This window comes from Halteromyces radiatus, assembly GCF_025201355.1.
Source record: "Halteromyces radiatus strain CBS 162.75 chromosome Unknown BX664scaffold_4, whole genome shotgun sequence".
Classification (NCBI taxonomy): Eukaryota; Fungi; Mucoromycota; class Mucoromycetes; order Mucorales; family Cunninghamellaceae; genus Halteromyces; species Halteromyces radiatus.
Window position 1 is genome coordinate 1997781 of NW_026251690.1, and position 12411 is coordinate 2010191.

Consider the following 12411-nt stretch of genomic DNA (forward strand, 5'->3'; position numbering starts at 1 on the left):
ATTTCCCATTCGCACAAAACAAAAAGTAAAATAATCCCCGATACTCTACAAAATTTACATATAGCAAGAAACATAACAAACAAGTAGGAGCCGATAAGAGGGTAAAAAAAAAAAAAAAAAAAAAAAAAAAGTAATAATATATTTTTCGTTTCATTTGGATATCAAAAAATCTACGTACTACTACTATATTATACTAAAGGAAAGATCATGATGATTGGCTTTCCGCTTGTTGTTGTTCCCACACCTTCTGTTCACATTGAGTAAGAGTGGCAAGATTTGATCCCATTTTATTCATAGTTTCTTGATATTCCTCCTCTTCTACAGAGTCGTACACAATTCCACCACCAGCTACAAAAAAAAAAAAAAAAAAAAAAAAAAAAAAAAAAAGGAATTAACATCTATTAAATGAGTGACCTTTTTTTTTTGTTTTACCTTGCAAGTAGGCTACACCATCCTTGAATAACATAGTACGAATGGCAATACAAGTGTCCAAATCACCAGAATAATCAAAATGTCCGACCGATCTAGATAAAAAAATAATGAGATTATTTCTTTTTCTTTTCTATTTATTTTACTTTTCTTACCCAGCATAGACACCACGTTTTTCTTTTTCCAACTTTCGAATCAATTCAACAGCCTTGATCTTGGGAGCACCAGATACAGTACCAGCAGGGAAAATGGCTCGGAAAGCATCAAAAGGAGTTTTATCAGGTCGTAGAGTTCCCGATACATTGGATACAATATGCATGACATGAGAATATAATTCGATTTCCATCAATTTGTCCACTTTTACCGAAGAAGGATCACATACACGATTCACATCATTTCTACCGAGATCCACCAACATGACATGTTCTGCACGTTCTTTTGGATCACCTAATAAGTCAGCCGCCAATTCTTGATCTTCTTGTATAGATTTACCACGTTTTCTTGTACCAGCGATAGGATGTGTATATACCACACGATCTTGTACTTTTGTCAATGTTTCAGGAGATGCACCAACAATAGTAAAACCTTTCAAATTGACGTAAAACATATAAGGAGAAGGATTCAGGGATCGTAGATGACGATAGACGTTGAATGGGTGTAGAGTAGTAGGTCGTGCAAGCCGTTGAGAAGGTACTGTTTGGAAAATATCACCTTCTTTGATGTGATGTTTCAATGTCGATACAAAATCCATATAACCTTGTTTACCCACGTTAGAGACTGCTTCTTGACCAAGTTGGATTGGTGATTGCGGGACCTTGGGGATGTGTTCTTGATTCAATAAAAATACTGTAGTTTCGATTTCACCAGCAGCACGTGCATATTCACGTTCGATGACTTCCTTATCCTTGCTGTCACTTCGATAATGAGATACTACATTAATCACCTGACGTACGCGATCAAAGATCACCAAAGTATCACAAAGCATAAACACCGCGTCGGGAAGTCCAACAGGATCTTTCAAATCACCTTTCACACTAGGTTCAAAATATTCAAAGCATTCGAAACCAATATATCCAACCGCACCTCCTATTATATAAAAGAAATATATAAAATTTTAAAAAAAAATTCATGTTGAATATAATAGATAGTTTCTTTTACCAGTAAAGCTAGGAAGACCTGGTATTTTGACGTATTTGATATGTTCCAATTCTTTTTCAACAGCAATCAAAGGATCTCCTTGTATATCTTGATCAGGACCTACTTTTAATAACTTGTAAGGATCTATATAGGATACATATATATATATATATATATATATATATAGCATCATTCATATAAAAATAAAAAAGTTAAATATTCAATTCATCATGGAAGTTTCTATAATCTATTTAAACCATTTACCTGCACCAATAAAAGAATACCGACCAATAGTTTCACCACCAGCAACAGATTCAAGTAAAAAGGAATAATCACATTTATCAGCTACTTTTAAATACGCGGAAACAGGTGTTAAGAAGTCGGCTTCCAATTCAGCGTAGATGGGAATGGTATTTCCTTGACCTTCCGCTACCATGGTTTGTATTTCTTCTAAAGTAGGACGAAGTTTTAATGACATTGTTGTTGAATTGTTATTATTAAAAAAAAAGGTTTGTATGAGAAAAAAAAAGAAGGAAAAAAAAAAAAAAAGAGAAAAAAAAAAAAAAAGAAGTAAAAATAAAATCATAGATAAAATACTGTATGGAGAAAGAAAAAAAAATGAGTCACCGCTCGTAGTACCAAATAGCGAACACACTATAGAATATTAATGCTTTCCCTTTTCTTTTTTTGTTATTATTATAATCATGCACATTATCATCATACTACATTACTAATCTTGTGAATAACATTTTCATCATTGTTATATACAATGATGTTGTTATTAAACAATGAGTATTATTTCATATATATATGGTTGATAAGGACTTTAGCTTGTTTCCTGTCAAGCGAATCGGTCTCCAGGGTTTTACGCTACCGGAGGTCAAATCGCTGTTTTTGGCATGATTGCTTTTTTTCTGATGTATCGTTTTAAATAGTTAAGGAGCCTTTAATTTCTCAAGATGAAATGTACCAAAATAGAAAAAAAAAAAAAAAAGAAAGAAAGAAAGAAAGAAAAATAGAATCATTAATAGTATGTAGCATCATGTGAACATGATCATTATTAGAAAGTCATGAAAAATGGAACATACAATCATCCTTGTCATTTCCATATTTGGATCAATGCAAGGGTAACTATACGAATTTTTTTTTCGCATGAATATGTCATTTATCAAACCACTTGGAGGTTCTTTTTTTTTTTATTCTTTCTTTTTCTTTTCATTGTTTCATTGTCTTTTTCTCCTTTCAACATTCCTATTTCTTTACAACGATGATAATATCATTTATTCAACTGATCAAATGGACAATAGGCTGTAATCAACATCATCAGCATCATCAACATCATCAACAACAACGAAGAGTAGATTTTTATCCAAAATTACCATACACATTAATATCTCCACCTATATCATCAGCATCAGCATCGATCTCGCCTTTTTATGCTTGTAAACCAACTATACAAACATGCATGAAGAAAAATCCAAAAAAGAATAAGAAAAAAAAGAAAAAGAAAAAGAAAAAGAAGAAAAGGAAAATGGTTGAAAGAAATTCTAGGCAAAATTTGACTTGTCCTCCTTATTTACCTTCATCATCATCACCATCATCATCAACATCACCAGCATTAATAGCAGGAAACAAACAACATTTACAACAATCCATTCCTGTGGAGATATCAGATGAATTCTTACCTCCCTATACCTGTTCTGTGGCAAAATCAGGCAAGATGTATATAAAACGAGAAATGGATCGTCATTTTTTACCATCTGCTGATCGAAGCTGGAAGTAAGTATAGTATGACACCTTTTTTTTTTTTTTTTTTTTTTTTTTTTTTTTTTTTTTTTTTTTTTTTTTTTTTTTTTTTACTTTATGTATCGAAATTGAATGATTAACTATTGAATGATAGAAAACATCTTGTCCAATTACATGGTACTTTAGTCGACATTTATACAAAGACAAATACAGATACATCATCACAGAAATTCATTCATCGCATAAAAACAAATAAGGAATATGTATTATTACATCGACAAAGTCTACAAAGAGTAGAAGTAGGATGGGCCTCTGATTATCAACAACATCCGTATACCTTTCGAATGTATTTCTTTAAAACTGGTGAGCAATGGTTGTTGAGGCCATGTGTTGATCGAGGTGGATCCAATGAAGAACTTCGTGCTATGGTAGAATGGATTGAAACTATTCAAGCAGCGATTACAATCAGTGTTGATCTAGATCATCAAAAAATGCCCACATTTATTACTTTGGCACGTACACATTATAGACATCATAACAATATGGCAACCTTAGTTCTTGATCAATCCAAAATGCCCATTCAAATTTGTCATCATCGTGGTACTCAATTTCAATCTATCCCTCTCTCGTCCAATAAAAGGAAACGATGGATCCATCATTTGAAGAAAATGGTAATACTAAGAAGAAGTATATAAAATCAGGTTTTTATTCTATACTACAATAACTAAAAAAAAACTAATTCTATTTCCTAAAAGATTTCAAAACTTCATCATCCCAACTAAGATATTGTCCAGATAGATCCTTTGGAGGATTGGCACCTAAAGCCACCACCACATGAGCAGGTTCTTCAGCTGATAACAATTTACCTTGACGATGTAATTCCATAAACTTAGAATGATCTTCCTTCATAGCGTCCACTCCCTTTTCTCGAATCAATTCTTGCATACCAGTATCCACAACACCAGGACGAATGGCCAAAGTTGTCACATCTGGTTCTTCAACAGCCAATGTAGCATTCAAATGATTCAAAGCAGCCTTTGATCTATATATATATATATATATATATATATATATATGTGGAAATAAAATAAGTCGTTACTATGTATTCTTATATTGTCCCTCATCAAATTAAATCATGTATATACACCAGTTTTTTTTTTTTTTTTTTTTTTTTTTTTTTTTTTTTTTTTTTTTTCTTCTACTTACGCTCCATAAGCACCCCATCCTTTATAACCCTTACTTGCTGCACCAGAGGAAATCATGATCAAAGTACCCTTGCTATGACGTAAATGAGGTAAAGCTTCTTGAGCTAAAGTGATGACGGAGAAAAAGTTGACATCAAATAAACTGTCAACAAGAAAATATATTGAATTAGTAACCTTTTCTATATTTTTTTTTCTTTTTTCCTATCACTTACTGTTTCCATCCTTGTACTAAGCTATCACTAACAGAAGCAATAGGTTCTAAAATACTAGATACATATAATAAAAAAAGGATGAGCTTTTTTTGTTATCTATTTCCATAATACAAAGGAAAAAAAAAAAAAAGATATTACCCAGCATTAGCAATGACCACATCAAGACGACCCCATTTGTCTATAGCTACATTGACAGCACGACGAGATGTATGTTCATCACAGACATCACCTACCACCACTTCGAGGTTGTCACCAAGGTTATTGTTTTCTTGAGTTAGTTCGACTTGTAAAGATTCTAAGAGTTCTTTGCTACGAGCCACTGCCACGACTTTTCCATGGAACTTTGTCAATGCTAACTTGGTCATTGCCTTTCCAATCCCTTTTGAAGCGCCAGTTACCAAGTAAACAGGTCCTGTCATTATAAATAGTTGTAAAATGAAGAATGTGTGTCAGAAAGCAAAAAAAAAAAAAAAAAGAAAGAAACGAGAAAAAGAAAAACACGAGGTTGTCCCGAGACAAAAAAAGTAGAAACTTCAAATACCGACACTTGATTTTTCGAATCATGCAATGGATAGTTTGAAAGTGGATTGAATTTTTATTATTAATAAAAATAAATGATATAAAAAGTAAAACTACATTAAATATAAAATAATAGGTAACTAAACAAAATCTGTTTCAAATAAAACTTCACGTTCTGCCCGTACATCACCTGCTGGTATCAAATCCCATAGTTGGTTCTGGTTGGATGGATCAAGCGCGTATTTCTTGTGAGAGATGATCAATCTAGCACCATCCATTAGGCTACGTACATCCAAGACAAATCGTGGATCTGCCAATACATAAATATACCCTTCCTTATTATTGTAACCCCATTGTTGGTTTTGTGCATCAGCAACGAGTTTTCGACTATATTGAATCACCCTAGCCCCTTCTGTAATCGGTCCTCCACGTACATCAAGTACTTTTTGTGAATGCTTATTGATTAAAAATCCATCTACATAAAAAAAAGAGAAAGTTTCTATTGGTCAACTGTAGACACATAAATATATACTTTATTTACCTTGGTAATAGAAAAGCTGATTATCTCGATCGTCACTATTGTGTTTAGGTGTCCATAACAAGATTGTCGCATCATCCTATTAAAAATAAATAAAAAGTCAAAACTAGATATGGTCTTTTTTTTCTTATTCACCTTTAAGGAAGCACCATCCACTGCCATAAAGAATAAGAAGTAAAAAAAAAAAAAAAAAAAAAAAAATAAAGAGTATGTAAGTATGAGCATAATAGAGAAAGTTTTTTCGTTTACCATCAACTACTTTTCCCGATGCTCGAGATTGAATATAGAAATAACCTTCTGGGAAATGATCCATATACAAAAATAAAATTACAAAAGAATAAAAAGAAAAAAGGTGGAATTTTTTTTTTCTTTTTAGAGGGTTTTGACTTGGCACCGTAAAAAAAAAAATGCGCTGACGGTGTTTCAAAGGTGAAAAAAAAAGGTGGAAAATGCTTTTTTTTTTCTTTCTTTCTTTCTTTTGGCTTTCCTGGTCTTCCCCTCCCTACCATGTAGTCCTCTGGTATCAACCTCTCATATGGCAAGCATGTGGTTCAAAACATTTGATTAATCTCACTTTGGCCAACGTTACCACCTGCCTTTGTCTTCCCACTTCATCAACTCGTACAACTCTCCCAATAGTGATTATTGGTTACATCGCCCTCAACATCTTCATCTACCTGTCTCAACATTTTTTTTTTTTTTTTTCAGTGTCGATACCGTATACAAATGCCTTCGAACATTCCTGGTGATTTACTTCGTTATCGTTTCCCTCATTCGATGGCACAATTATTTTGGCTGACTCCAATGTTCGACTCTAACCGCTCTTGAACGTGAACAAAAATATACAATAAGATCAACTGAGAATAGGTATATAACAGAATGGATTCGCAATATGTTTTCGATTGGACGAAGAATGGTAAGTCAGGGAAAAGTACCTCTCTTATCCAACACTTTATCATGGAAATTACAGTTGCTTTGCTTGCTCGAACACAGTTGAAGGACAGTCTTACAAAACATCATTTAAATTAGTTTATCCAGTGTAGTTTAATCTTTTAGGTAGTGTTTTATATTACATTCTCATTTAAATAAAATCATTTTTTTTTTTTTTACCATTCGTTTATTACATTGTCATCGACTATTATCCTATCATCACTTAGCATTCATCCCATCATTGTAAAAGAGGCATCATCATCAAAAAGAAGAAATAAGTTTTTGATTTATTGGACATATCCATATATACAAAAAAAAAAAAAAAAAAAAAAAAAAAAGAACTATACTATCCGTTTTCATTACATCACTTTCTGTAAAACAGGCTTGACAATGGCAAAACTGGTCATTGGACATCACTATTCATGGATTCAACCGGTAGCATCAGTGTATTCCCAGTTTTCAATTGCGATCGAAACCGTCGTCACCGCTATGTTCCAAGCCCATGATCAACGATCCTCACATCATATCGATCCCGCTGACGTAGCTAGGGAGGTGAAAGTCATTGAACACGAAAAAGGATTAGCTTAATATAGGAATCATTTATTTACTTAGTCATAAAATAGAAATTAGCATAGTAGAATATTATACCAAAATAAATCTTTTTTTTTGTATTGTTTTTGCATTTTGATGAATATCTAGATTGAATATCGATGTTCTATGCTTGATGATGGACGATGATGGATTGGATGGATGATTGGATCAATCCGACGGATATAATAGATGATGATGATTGGTAATAAATTGTGTAAATATTAAATATGATAATAAAAAATATGAATAAAAACTTTATTAAAGAAGATGGGGAAAGAATTAATATAATAAGACGAAACTAGCAGTAATAACAAAAAGATCCAGATGGGAGGGAGACACAAAGCAGAGGAATATCACCCATTTGCACACAAATTCACTATCGTTTTCAGTAGATTCCTGTAATAGATCCTTCCAGCCATTGTCTATATAATTTTTTGCTATTGGCTGTTCATCCCTTTTTTGTTCTATCCATTTTCGTTTGATGTTGTGATCTATATATGTCCAGGATGATAATGCTATTGTTTGACAATGATAGTGATCGATACAACCCAAAATAATAAGAAAAAGATAATGAGAATCATATTGTAAAATATTCTTTTTCATTTTTTTTTTATATCTTACTTTGAATAATTAATCATACTTGAAAATAGCCCAGGAGTCGCTTAGATGTGATAGTAATCTTTTCCATTGGATGGAGTGGAGGAAAACGATTCTCTGTTATCTCACTGTTACTCTTGCTCAAAAAAAAAAAAAAAAAAAAAAAAAAAAAAAAAAACGGAAGCTATGTATCATAAAAAGCGATATAATTTTTATTTCAAACAAAAAGAGGTAATCCATACACTAACTAGTAAAACTACCACTACTATCCACTCTACTGTATCTATTATACCAGAAGCGTTCGTCCACCGCCAAGAGATCCTAACCAAACGAAGTTTCCTATCCAGTCAGTTCACATCACCAATGAAATAAATCTAGGTCAAACAATTCATATAAAAAAAGGTATAAAATATTTTTGTCATTTACCTATACTAAATCCTACATCCAAAATGAAAGGGTTTCCCCATGTATTTTGTAAATCCCTTTTTCAAAACGCTCCAAATCCAATAAAATCTACCTTGACAAGATCGCACAGACAAAGAGGACACCCAATGTGGAAAAAAAAAGTGGATGGAGAAAAGAAAAAGAAAGAAAAAAATTAATATTTTTGAAGCCCGTCCACTGATAACGATTTGACATGATTTTTTTTTGTTTTTTGTTTTTAATTTTTTATTCCCAAATAGGACTATAAAGGAATCTCACTCTCTATTTTATTTTAAATATCTATCATAGTAGGATACAAAATGCTTATAAGTCTCAATCCGATCTTTTTTTTTTCAATAAAAAGAAATCTCACAGGCTTGCTCTCATCTTCATTATTTTTTATTTTTTATATCACTATCTACATCAATACCATCACGTATCATCCATCACTTGTCATCCATCACATATTATCCATCAATTATCATCCATCAATTATCATCCAATTCATGACCCAAAAAAAAAAAAAAAAGAAATGAGAGGATGAGTAGGTTATTCACAATATATAATATGATATAATAGATAGAGTACCTACATAGTTCTCGTCTTTCTTTAGGATCCACCATCACCATCATCATCCTTATATACAGAGTTTCTTGTTTTCGCCAGTAAAAGAAGAAATCTTCTATCATATCACCATTTTTTGAAAACTTCCCTTAACCCGGTATTCTAATAAAAAAAACAATAACAATGATTTCAGTAACTATCCATTCTTGTTATCATAGTATATTATTTATGCGATATAAACTTACGGTGATAGATATAATTGGGAGCCATACAGAATTTTCTTTTAAAATTTATATAATATAAGCAGAATTAGATTAGTTTGGTAAAGAAGATATTTTTTTATTACTCACCCATTCGAAGATGTAAATAAATGAAGATAAAAAAAAAGATGTGACTATATAACAACTTTTATATTCATTGAAGTACTTACACAAAACTTTCCAGCAAGAGATGATTGTTGAACGAGGTGGTCACCAAAGGAAAAGAAAAATACAGGAAAGATCTAAATAATTGGAAGAGTAATATGTGTTTAGTAAACTTAGTTTAAAAGTTGGAAAAAATAGAAAGAAAAAGAAAAAGTAAAAATTCTTTTCTCTTAATACCGTGATTTTTATGCGTTTCAAACTCCACGTATCATTCTCTATCCTTTTTTTTTATAATAATAACAGTAATAGTGATATACATATATCGTATCATTAAAAGAGAAAAAAAAAAATACAGATACTTAATGTCATGCTGAGAAAAGAACATCGATACTTTTTTATGCAGTTAGGACATGTACTACACTAAATCGATCTACACATTCTAATATGTCAGGTTTGACTGATTTAGAAATCCAAGCAAGCTCTACAAGGGACATTTTAAAATAATTCAGAGACAATAAAAAAGTAAATGGATGACGATGATGATGATTGTATTCTTATAATCATGATAACTCTATATGATGAATCATGAATCCTAAGCTCTTTTTCATCGAAGTACATATTTATAATACTATAGTTAATATTCATCTTATTACTATAGCTATATTAGAAAATCGTCATTTCTTTACATTCATATTATCATTATCATTATTATTATTATTATCATTTAATAATAATTTAATCCATATCATCATCAACTTATTATTATTATTTATTATTTTATTCTACTTTCAATGCAAATCATAAGTGTTTCCATAAATGGTATATATTCAAAGTCCGGTCTCAATGTGGGGGTGTGCTGGATCAAAGAAAAAAAAAAGTCGACCAACTTTTTTTTTGAGATTGGAACCTCCAGAGATCAAAAAAAAAAAAAAAAAAATCTGGGAGATTAAAAAAAAAAATTGTTGGAGAAAATGGAAAAAAAGTTGGACCAAAGCTCTGACAAATGAAAAAATTTGGCGCACTTCACTTTTTTTTTTTCCTTTTGCATTTTTTTACTTTTTTTTTTTAACCACTGGCACTTTGAACATTGTAAGTTACCATTATATACGTTACTTTATTAATCTATATTATATATTTAAAAGTCACTCTTTATAAATTATACTTACTCTATACTTTACTATATACTTTACTATTTCACTTACTCTATACTTATTCTTTCCTTTTTTTTTCTTCTTCTTCCTCTTACTCCATCATACTATGAACTAATCTATTTTTCTTTTTTTTTTTTTACTCTTTTTATGAACATACAGTAGATAGGATATATGAAGGAATATACAATAGGATTAAATGGATATTGGATAAAAGAATAAGCAAGTTAGGGAAAAGTATCCAACTCTTTATCATTGGTTTATTTAATAGTTTAGTCTTTTAGTTATAGTGCTTTACTTTATATTATCTTTTAAATAAAATCATATTTTTATTATTGTTTGTTTATTATATTGTCATTTCACATATTATTTATCTATTTGTTCTCGATCATCATCATTATCAAAAGGAGTAATAAGAAAGAATAGTATGATTATCATTTTATTTTCACTAAAAAAAAAAAAAATTGTTGTAAAAATAAAATCCATATACACATCAGTATCTGCTATTTCATTTCATACATTACGTTCATCATTTTAAGTATATATATTCTTTTATTATCCATCATCATCATGACAATAGCAACTTGTACTTGTATACTGTTGATTGTTCGTCTTCTTTCTTACGAAAATAACGATGTCATTGATCAATTGCTTGGATTCAGCTGTCATTTAATTTATTCAAGGAACCAGGTACAGAAATGCATTGATGACTGTTCTAGAAAAATAATAATTATGATTTTATTAAAGAAAAAGAATGTAAATATATATAATTGATATACTAAGTACCATTCTAAACTACAAGTAAAAAGAATCACTAACGATTCATAGACCAGAATAAATAAAAAAAAAAAGATAAATAAGATACTTCCAATCGATTGTATAATCCAATCCAGTTGGATCCTATAATATATCCTGTTCATCCATGTTGTCCACACCTTATGACAATAGCATGTATTCATTTCGTTTCATTCTGTGATCCTATTGTATATCTATCCATTCCGCTGATTCAGATGTATAGCCACTTTGCGTAATTATCCTATTGATCCTATATTTAAATGATCAAGTCTTCGTGTATCTAGATTTCTTTCTTTCTTTCAGACATACATTCAGTGATGATGTTTGTCAAGAATACCAATTATGAAGTATGAGAAGAAGAAAGAACGGTAATTCTAGATGGATGGATGTTATAGTAAAAAGATCAAGGCCAGAAGAACGTATACAATAAAAAAAAGGGAAGGAGGTTAGAAAGAAAAAAGAAGAAAAGCATTTGTTTTTGAAGCTTATCTTTAATAAGAGTAAATATTTGTAAAAACCACATAGATAAAATGAGTAGGATATAGTAACGAAGTTGGAATGTATAAAAGAAAGAAAGAAAGAGAGCAAGAAAGAAAGAAAGAAAGAAAGAAAGAAAAAGATTTATTTTATATGTCTACCTGATCGGAGCCAGTTTAAAAAAATCATGCAAATCAAATCTACGAATCATAAGGAATCACATAGGTTTAAGTTTCTTCTTTTGAATTGATTTTTTTTTTATTATTGATTACAGTAACATCATAATGATGATGATGATGATGATGATGATGATGATGATGATATTAGAATAAATACTTTCAAGTGAATGTCTTGATCACTTATTTCATATTCCTTGTATTGATTGAACTTTAAATAACTATGATAGTAAAGAAAGATTACAAAAGAAAAAGGAATATCAAGCATATAGATTATATAATCAATTTGAACAACTTTGTATTAATCTGTTGGAACATCAATCACATTCATATAGAATAATAAATCAGTTTAAATATCATAAATCGATTATCCTGATAATATAAGATAATAAAGTAATGAATATAAATTATGAAAAGCGATAGTTGAACATCCAAAAAAGGAAAAGCCCATTTCATGAGGTTATATAAAATAGACCTCACATTTTTTTATTTTCTCACACTTTCTTCTTCTTCTTCTTGTTCTTCTTCTTCTTCTTCTTTATCGCTATGTTATAAACTT

General features: G+C 30.5%; 4 protein-coding genes across 4 annotated transcripts; 1 reads left to right on the plus strand and 3 right to left on the minus strand.

Annotated features, from left to right (window-relative positions):
* Positions 1-136: 136 nt before the first annotated feature.
* On the minus strand, positions 137-2100 carry BX664DRAFT_280390 (anthranilate synthase component I). Its single transcript, XM_051541483.1, has 5 exons — positions 1831-2100; positions 1588-1710; positions 585-1515; positions 433-524; positions 137-348 (listed from the first exon to the last, which is right to left on the minus strand). Exons 1-5 carry the CDS (start codon positions 2042-2044, stop codon positions 206-208), a joined length of 1503 nt encoding a protein of 500 aa, XP_051400279.1. The 5' UTR covers positions 2045-2100; the 3' UTR covers positions 137-205.
* A 997-nt stretch (positions 2101-3097) lies between these two features.
* BX664DRAFT_358993 (uncharacterized protein) lies at positions 3098-4007 on the plus strand (the record flags this gene model as incomplete). Its single annotated transcript, XM_051548065.1, has 2 exons — positions 3098-3345; positions 3467-4007. The coding sequence occupies 2 exons, from the start codon at positions 3098-3100 to the stop codon at positions 4005-4007; spliced, it is 789 nt and encodes a 262-aa protein (XP_051400280.1).
* On the minus strand, positions 3997-5200 carry BX664DRAFT_333018 (uncharacterized protein). Its single transcript, XM_051545438.1, has 4 exons — positions 4868-5200; positions 4730-4783; positions 4519-4659; positions 3997-4354 (listed from the first exon to the last, which is right to left on the minus strand). The coding sequence occupies exons 1-4, from the start codon at positions 5146-5148 to the stop codon at positions 4054-4056; spliced, it is 777 nt and encodes a 258-aa protein (XP_051400281.1). The 5' UTR covers positions 5149-5200; the 3' UTR covers positions 3997-4053.
* A 99-nt stretch (positions 5201-5299) lies between these two features.
* On the minus strand, positions 5300-6106 carry BX664DRAFT_333022 (ricin B lectin domain-containing protein). Its single transcript, XM_051545439.1, has 4 exons — positions 6036-6106; positions 5922-5941; positions 5790-5865; positions 5300-5723 (listed from the first exon to the last, which is right to left on the minus strand). The coding sequence occupies exons 1-4, from the start codon at positions 6097-6099 to the stop codon at positions 5389-5391; spliced, it is 495 nt and encodes a 164-aa protein (XP_051400282.1). The 5' UTR covers positions 6100-6106; the 3' UTR covers positions 5300-5388.
* Positions 6107-12411: the final 6305 nt, after the last annotated feature.